The 9,783-nt window shown below is 26.3% G+C and overlaps 1 protein-coding gene across 1 annotated transcript; it reads left to right on the top strand.

Moving 5' to 3' along the window:
- Positions 1-1,077: 1,077 nt before the first annotated feature.
- LOC114193436 (cyclin-D3-1-like) lies at positions 1,078-2,957 on the top strand. The gene is made up of 4 exons (XM_028083239.2): positions 1,078-1,736; positions 1,869-2,070; positions 2,195-2,325; positions 2,581-2,957. The coding sequence occupies exons 1-4, from the start codon at positions 1,269-1,271 to the stop codon at positions 2,818-2,820; spliced, it is 1,041 nt and encodes a 346-aa protein (XP_027939040.1). The 5' UTR covers positions 1,078-1,268; the 3' UTR covers positions 2,821-2,957.
- Positions 2,958-9,783: the final 6,826 nt, after the last annotated feature.

Raw genomic sequence — 9,783 nt, forward strand, 5'->3', positions numbered from 1 at the left:
ATATGAACATAGATCCAAATCTTTTTCTGAGGCCAATTTGCGTTCAATTTTTCACTGTAAAAATCTTGCAATGTACACAGACGTAAGTACAGATTTTACATCTGCTTCAAGCGATCTAAAACATGTTTCTTTTTTAAAAAATCAAATAATATATTGCGTTGAATTCATTTTCATATCTGAAGTTATTATTAATCTATTTTGTAAGAGACCAATAGTAAGAATTATAGTTCATCTGACAAGTTTTAAATAAAAAAAATCCATGTTCGAAATATCAATAGAAAACTTTTATATTGTACGAAATAAAGATTATATATAAAAAATAATTAAATATGTATACTTAGACATTAATATATATTTGCGTAAAAAAATGACCTATTGATATATGGTCTCAATAAATTTAAGTTTTCATCTTTGTCAACATATTATCCATTTTATAAAGTACAAATTACCAAATTTGATGGAAAATAGAAGGGAGTACCGAAAAAGTCGTGGGTGCTCGATTCTTCTCCTAACAAAAGCCAACAAATAAAAATAAATAAATAAAATTTTAAATTCAATCGACTTGATTATTTAAAACGAAAAATAAGTATAAATACATTGTTTTTAGCTGTAGAATATAATAAAAGAAATAGTTGAAAAAAAGAAAAAGAAATTGGTAACGATAGAAAGCATTTAAGTTTGTATTTTTTCTCTGTAATGTCTCATACTTTTAGAAATAAACTTGATAGTTCATTTCGTCACTTTTTTTAATATTTATTATTTTATGACTTTTTTTTTTAATTTTTTAATTAATTTAGTGTGAGTCATGAATTCTTAAAAGAAATATACGGATATAATAATAATTATTTATATTAAATTACGTAAAAAGTAAAAAAATTTAAATTATTGTGTCATTATCGTTGTAAAAAACAGCAGATGATTTTTAGAAGATTGATAATTAAAAAAATTTCCTGTAATTATGCATGATCATTAAACTTAATAACTTTTTGTTGGAAAGAAGAATTTGAAGAAAAAGAAATTAAAAAAAAAAAAAAGTTCTGGAAAGAAAGCCCATCATCAATAAATAAGAAGGCCCTTTAGTTTATGGTCACTGCCCTCTCCCTCACTCACTCACTGCCTCTTCTCCTTTTCCCTTCTTTTTCCTTTCTCTTCTCTCAAACACACAAACCTCTCCAATGTCAAATCCATCAAAACACATCACAGAGACACCTCTACAATGAACCAGCACCTTCACAACCACCACCACACAACCTCTTCCTAGAACAAACATGTCTCACCATTACCCAAAACACCTTCTGGACACCCTATACTGCTCAGAGGACCACATTCATTTGGAGGAACAAAAACAAAGAGAAGAAGACGATTACATTAGCACAACCTCAAAACCAGACTTCTCCGATGTGGTCCTTTCAGAACAAGACCTCTTCTGGGACACCCACGAGCTCTCTTCTCTTCTCGCCAGAGAAAACCTTAACAACCTCTCAATCTCTCTCCCAAACAACCCTTCTCTGGCTTCTTCTCGCGGAGAAGCCGTGGAATGGATTCTCAAACTGAATCTTCACCATTCCTTTTCTACCCTCACAGCACTTCTCGCAGTTAACTACCTCGACAGGTTCCTCTGCACCCTCAGATTCCAGAACGACAAACCATGGCTCACGCAACTCGTTGCAGTGGCGTGCCTCTCTCTTGCAGCTAAAGTTGAAGAGACCCACGTGCCCCTTTTCGTGGACCTCCAAGTATGTCTCTCGATCTTCTCTATGTATGAACTGTTTTGTTAGTGTTTCCGATCAATGTCGGATCTTCAATACTGGATTTTGATCGATGGTTCTAACTTTGTTATTATGATTCTTCTTCTCTTGATCGTGAAGGTGGGGGAGAGTAAGTACCTTTTTGAAGCGAAAACGGTTAAGAGAATGGAAATCTTGGTTCTTTCCTCACTTGGGTGGAAGATGAACCCAGTAACACCTCTCTCGTTCCTTGATTACATCACCAGGAAACTTGGCTTAAAGGGTCATCTCTGCTTGGAGTTTCTCAGAAGGTGTGAATCCGTTCTTCTCTCTGTCTTTGCAGGTAACTAACTAACCAACTAACTGACTTCCGACCAGATCTTATGCTTTCTTCCTTTGTTTCATTCTCTGATTCACATTCTCAATCTTTGTTGTTTGTTATTGATGTTTGATCTTTTATGTTGCAGACTTAAGATTTATGAGTTTTCTTCCTTCTGTGTTGGCAACTGCAACGACGATGCGCGTGGTGAGCGTTGTGGAGCCTGGTTTGGGAGAGGAATACCAAGATCAGCTCTTGGGTATTCTCGGAATCGACAAGGTTGTTGGCGTTGTCTTAAACACCAATGTGTTGTTTTTCTGATTATAAATCATGGAAAACGGAAATGTTTTACGCTTTTCATGGCTAATAGTCAAAGACAGAAGAACATCTCCACCTGCATAACTCATTTATTGTGGACCCTACAATACCTAGCTACAAGATTTTACTTAATAACACCATTAATCTCATGGATTCTAATTAATTATAACCATTGTACGATTAATTAGTACTAAATACGGAAGTGTTGTGTTGCAGGAAAAGGTGAAAGAATGCTACAAGGTGATGATGGAGGTTGTGTCAGGGAAGAGTGAAGAGGGTAAAAGAGGGAATTTGAAGAAAAGGAAGTTTGAGTGCGTTCAGTGTAGCCGAAACGACGTGATGGAAGGGTCGTTTAGCTGTGATAGTTCGTGTGATGCGTCGTTGAAGAAAAGTAGAAGCCAAGATCAGCTTCTGTTGAAGCATTCAAACTCAGATTTTCTCACCATTCCTCGCTAGCTGCTACTTATTTATCATTCTCTTCCTTCAGTTTCAACTTTCACATTTTTATTTTCTTCATCGTTTTACTTTCGTCTTCTGTGAAACCAAAAACATTATAGTCATATATTTTATTCTATTCTCTCATGTTGTCATAATTCTTTGTCTGAGTAAAACTACTTTCCTTATTTTTATTCACCAGTAATAAATTTATCCTTGAGGTTGTTGACCATTCCATTACAAACTATTATATATAATATACATTAATTTTTATAATAATATATTTTAAGAGTTATATTTATTATAATAATAATAATAATAGTAATTTAAAATTATTTTTCATTTTAACTATTTTTCTATGGATGCAAGACCAAAAGAGGTACAGGCTGTCCCAAGACTAATAAATGAAAAGATTTCTTCTGGGTTTTTCATTTTAATAAGTATATTTTTTAAGAAAATTATTGTCTTATTTTAAGTGCTATAATAACAAATGTTAAACATAAATATAATTATAAACATTGATGTTATTTTGAAATTTTAAAAAGGTAGAATACAAGTAACTTCATTTTTCTTTAACATAACCTAAAATGACACGATTATGTTATAGTAAAATACCTTTTTATACATTTTATTTTTTATTATGTAATGGTCATTAATTATTAAAATATGAAAAAGCTTTAACTTTTATTTGTGTAAATTGCAAATTAGAACAGTCTGATAAATTCTATTAATATTATTAATATGTGCTTATGGTACTGATTAAAAAATTAATTAGAGAGCATTAGATGAAATAGGTCTGACAATTACTTTTGTTAATAACAAAATAAGGAAAAAGGAAAAGAGTTACTCATTGGACCCTACATCGAATGAAATTATGAGTAAAACATTGAACAGATAAAAAAAAGCTTAAATAGGAGTGTGACCACTACTGTGACGAGTTTTGTTATTTTATATTTGTTTTTATATAAAAATTTATTTTCATTCTCGTACCTAAATTTAATGAGTATTAAATTTTTTATTTCATTTTCATTTTTTTTGAGTAACAGGTATAATCTTGTATTCATACATTATCTATTTTTTTTATATTTCAATATTAATTTTAATTTTTATAAAATAATAATAAAATACGTAAAGAAAACATAATATTATCAAATATTCAATATTAGAAGGATGATTGTTTCTTCGATATCAAATACTTTGAAATAAATTATAATTATTTACATTTTAAATTAGAATACCAAATAAAATTTTATGAAAACCAAAACATTTATTAAATTTGCAAACATTAATGAAACCTAGTTGATAAAATTTAAAAATATTTTTAAAAAAATATAAAAGAAAAACAAATATTCAAATTAAAAAATATTTTTTTAAAATGTTTGTTTAATTCAATTTTGTAAATTATAATAAATCTCTTTTTCATACATTGATAAAAGTTATAATACATCATTTGATCAAAATGACGCAAAGAACAAATAATAAAAATAATAATAAAATTTTGACATAGATCTTTTATCTTTTGAACTTTAATATATGTTGAATGGTGATAAAAAAATATTCAAGGTAATTACATTACATTTTTATATTGTAGTAAATAAAAGTTATTTATACAATTATAATGAAAAAATTACATTATGATTGATAATGAGTTAGAAAATAAAAAATAATTAGATAAAATATATCGAAATAATATTTTACATGACAAAAATAAACAACAAATAAAAATACAAAAATAATTAACAAATGTGTCTTAGAAACAATTTGAGAGACTATTGAAAGAAATCGCACAAAGAGAAATAAATGTATAATTAAGGGTATGACAGATAAAAAAATACCTTAGAGATCTAAGAAAGATTTTCAAACATCGACATATCATATATACTCAATGGTAGAGAAATAACGAAAATTGTTTTAGTGAAACAAAAAAATAATAATACGTAATAATATTTTTTTATATTACTAGTAAATGAAATGTTTATGCTATTAAACACTTAAATTGAGAGTATTAAACATTATCTTGTTAAAGGAAAATATTAAAAAATAATAGAAATATTCAAATGTGAGACATAAATTTTTTTTTAATTGACATACATCATTTAAACATAATTACATAAAAGTTATGATAAAATGAAAAATATATTGGAGATCCGAATAAATTTTATGACAAACTAAATAATTAGAAGAAATAAAAAATAGAAAGTATATATATATATATATATATATATATATATATATATATATATATATATATATATATATATGTATATAATTACATTACTTAATTAGTTGTGAATATTTTAATAATTTAAATGGGGAGGGAGATGTGACAGGGATGAATATTATGGCGGAAATATGTACATCCACATACATATTCTCATATCCAATTGAAAAAGTCAGGAATTCTCCCTATTACTCATACCCATCCCCAGTCAATACGGAGATTTCCCGTCAAAACGAGGACGGATTTGAACAATACCCACCTAAACGGATTTAATTGCCATATCCGGTGACCATTACATCTCAAGAAACAATTGTCAATTTTCTTGCAAAATATTTATCTCCTTAAAGGAATATATTATCAAGTACTTCATGGGATATTAGTTTCAAAATTTTAATAATAATTAGCTTAGGAAAAAGGAAATAATTTATAGAATTATAGATATACAATTTATTATTTAATGTATATAGTTTGAATGGTTGAAAATATTTTATATTATATTATATATATATATATATATATTAAATATTAAATATATCTTGACTATTGGTTTGTACAATCTTAAAAGTTAAGTTTGGAAATATTCATCTACCAATGAAAAATATTAAAGTAATATTTTACTTTGACTTTTGGAATCCTTTGCAGTGTCTAAGTTTACTGGTTAAGAAATAACTTATGTTTATTAGTTTTCATAATTTTTAACTAAAATAATATTAATACATATAATATATTTTATAAAGCCAAAAATACTTTTCACAATTTTTAAGTAATAATTATATGATACAAAATAAATATTTTAAAATTTCTAAAATCTATATTAAGAAAAAGAAAAAAAACATCTCTCATATATTGCTAACTTTATGTATTTATAATTAATAATTTTAGATATTAAAATATTGTTTGTTTTTTTAATATAGAAAAATTTGTTAGTTTTGTTAAGTTAAGAGGAATGTTACAAAAATTCATTGAGAAATCAGAAGAAGAAAATTTAATGAAGTCTCAAATTAATACTTTAATTATTAATTTTTTGTTAAATTACTCTTTTAGTTTTTATTTTTTTTTCAAAAGTGTCAAATTGATCTTTCAAATTTTTTTTCTTGCCTCAATTTGGTTGTGTTTTTTAAGAGTGATTCAATTTGGTCATTGCTATTAGTTTTTCACAAATGGTGTTATAAAGTTAGTATAACATGCCGATTTGTGGGTATTGATCAAATTGAATCAATTTTAAAAAAGACTAACCAAATTAAGACAAATAAAAAATTAGAGGATCAATTTGACACTTCTCGACAAAAGCAATTACCAAAAGAATAATTTAACTTTTATTTTTTATTTTTTAGATATTTAACACTATTTTTTATTCATTTTTGTTAATTTAAATATTTTTAATGCTAATTATATTTTGATTTTTAGCAACATTAAAATTTAATTATTTAATTATTTTTTAATTTTTATTTGTGAGCATTATATAAAATATTAAACACAACTAACATTATGGGTATTTTTGTCCTTTAAATGAAATAAAACTGCATTAATGGTTATTGGGCCATATTTAATTTAATATCACAATTAACTATAAATTTCTGTAAAATTTAATGAGCACTAGCTAGCCGTTCCTTAAGACTGAAATTTGAGATAGGTCGACTTAAACTGACAGTCGAGATAGATCGAGTTAAACCAAAATTTTGATAATATATTTTAAGAAAATTAACATTTTTTCATGTTTAAAAAGAAAATCCATAAACTAGACCACACCCACAAAGTTTTTGTGAAGTTTTTATCTAGTGGACTTTTGTGATCCTAACCTAGAGAAATAATATCAAATTTTATGAGTCGAGCTAAATTGACATCTCCGTGTATTAATCATATGGACTCACTTTAACATTTCTAATATTAATATATGAAGTAATTATTTAAAAAAAAATTAACTAATCATTTTTAATAAAAGAGACGTGCAGTATCAAAACTAACAAGTTATTAGTATAATACATAAATAAATAAGATATGGATAGTTTTAGAAGCATCCAAAAAAGGATAAAGGAAAAAGAAAAGAAAACCTCCCCTATCCCGAAAAAGAGCAAAACGATGAATTTGTTTTCTCAAAAATGCTTTCAATAGTGCGCATCTTTTTTGGAATTAAAGAGTTTTTTCTCCCATAAAGACTTGAAAAACTCCTTGAAAACAAAAAGATTAGTTTTTATTTTTGAAAAAAATATTCCGAGGCTTGTTACGAATTTTGCTTTAGGTGTTCCTAACATGCTAGTGTTTGAAGAGGTGCAATAGAAAAAGTAAAAAAGTGAAAAGGCAATGATAGGCTGGTATAGAAATTGCACAAATAAGAACACAACAAATAGGTTCATTATTTCTCTTTAGTTTTTGACCCCTTTATGATGAAAAGTAATAATGATGAAGGAGAATGGAAGTTGTAATAGGAGTACTAGCTGCAGCTACCACTATATATATACACTCAATTATCAACCTTTTTCTAGTCAAACAGATCATGCCATTATATTTACGTTACTTACTAATATAATTATCTATTTATATGGTGTTTACTGTCCTGTTTTGGGCTCAACTATCGGAAAAATATCTATAAATATGTCAATTATCACTCTCAAAAATGGGTTGAAACTTGCGAATCAATCCGACTTATTACTAGTTCAGATAGGATTGGGTTGAAATTGTTTTATAAATTTCAATACGAGTTGATTTTTGATTTGGCTCACCAATATGCAAATAAAGGATCATATAAGTATTTTTTGTTAAGTTGAGCTTTACACTGCAAATAAAAGATCACACAAGTATTTTTTGTTAAGTTGAGCTTTACATCTGGGTCATGTTAGGTTGTTTTTTCAGCCAACACATAGATAATTTGTATTTTTTTTATTTTGGTTTGTATTTGGATTGTATTAAAGTTTATTTAAATTTTAATTAGAATTATAATTTAGTTTTGACTGAAAAAAAATTGTATTTTTTAATTAAATAAACCCGTAATCCAACATGTTTAATCTACCAACCCGTGATGACCAGAGGGAGTTCGAATTTTTTTGGCTCACTAATAAATGAGCCGAAATGTGTTAGCTCACTAAATAATTAATCCATAATAGATCAGGCTGAATCGGGCTAGGTTAACCGTTTTGATTAACTCTAATTTATGATAAGTTTCATATATAAATATGTAGAAAGAGAATGAAAAAGACATATACAACTGTAAAGTGAGATAATTTTTTTTGTCGATATATTTTGTTTTCACACCCTTTTACTCTTATAAATCAATGTTAAATTAAGACAATTCTGATTATATCATTATACAAATTTACAATTTAGTTAATTAAACATATCTTTCATTTCAACAATCTCTTTCAAATCGTAAAATGGATGTTGTAACTTGTCTAATAATCACCACAAAATCTCATATTGTAATTATCTCATATTGTAATTGTTGGCAAGAATATTTATAATTGTTTATGTTGGAGACGTTTTGAGATTAGGGTTCGACCTCTTTTGACTCGGTCAATTCTTATTCCGTTTAATAATGAATTGGGTTGGATTGGTCCATCACAAAAAATAGCTTAGAAATTGTAACATATCCAAGTTATAAGCTCGTCTATCATTTTTTATCTTTTAACTTTTTAAAATTTGTTGTTTATATATATACATATATATATATATATATATATATATATATATAAAGTATATTTAATCACGTAAATATCTTTTTAAGTGTTTTATTGATTAACTAATATTTATAATTGAATAAATTAAAATAATTCTTACATTTACTTTTAAATTACTTTATTCTAACTAAAAATTCAAACTTTTAAATGTTAATTATTTAAATTTCAATAATATACGCATTTATATCTTTACAAAAATATAATATAAAAACTTAACATTTTAATTATTAAATTAAAAAATAAAAATTAAAAATTAAAAAATTAAAACGAGCCAGTGGACTAAGAGAACTGATCCATATTTGGATTACCAATTTGACAGATTACATAGACCAAACTAAAACAGATTAGCTTCTGTTTCTGCATACATTAAATCATAAAGAACTGGTCTGAGTAAAAAAAAATCTAATTTTCTTTGTCTAAGTTTAGCTTCTACACTGATCTAGATACAATTTAATGCACTCAGTTATCCAGGTAGTCATTTGAGTGAAGAAAAAAAGTCATAATAATTCTTTTTGTTATGAGACTTTTCACTCAAAGATCAAATTGAACATTTGAGATATGTGATTTATATTTTTTTGTTTGTAAAATTCAGTTAATGGAGTATTTTGTGTAGTTGCTGTTGTTTAAATAGTTTGTCATTTTTAGTGTTATATTTCAAGACCACAGGCACGTTCGTTAGATGTTTTTACTTGGCCTCCAATTCACAATTTATTGTTTGTTTTTTTTTAAATGTAGTATATGAAAATTAAGAAAAACTAGTTGAAATTTTGAATTTTATTTTTGTCTTAATAAAATAATGTTATTAAATTAAAAAAAAAATGTTATATCAATGTCAAGTCTAATTGGTATCATTATCCTTTTGATGCAATATCAAGTCATATTAATTACCCCATGCATTTCGGCATGTGAACAACTATCTCCAGAAAATAGCTTTTTTCTTCCATTTATTCACCACAAATAAAACAACTATTTTTTTTTTCAAAAGCTTATATTCGATAGAAGTTACTTAAAACTTAGATCAAATATGATATCTAGAAATCGAAAGTTAATTTTTAATATTTACTAAAATTTTAGTGATGATTTTCATTGTCA

Source organism: Vigna unguiculata, chromosome 8 (genome assembly GCF_037176805.1).
Source record: "Vigna unguiculata cultivar grain cowpea cultivar isolate G323 ecotype 2 chromosome 8, ASM3717680v1, whole genome shotgun sequence".
Classification (NCBI taxonomy): domain Eukaryota; kingdom Viridiplantae; phylum Streptophyta; class Magnoliopsida; order Fabales; family Fabaceae; genus Vigna; species Vigna unguiculata.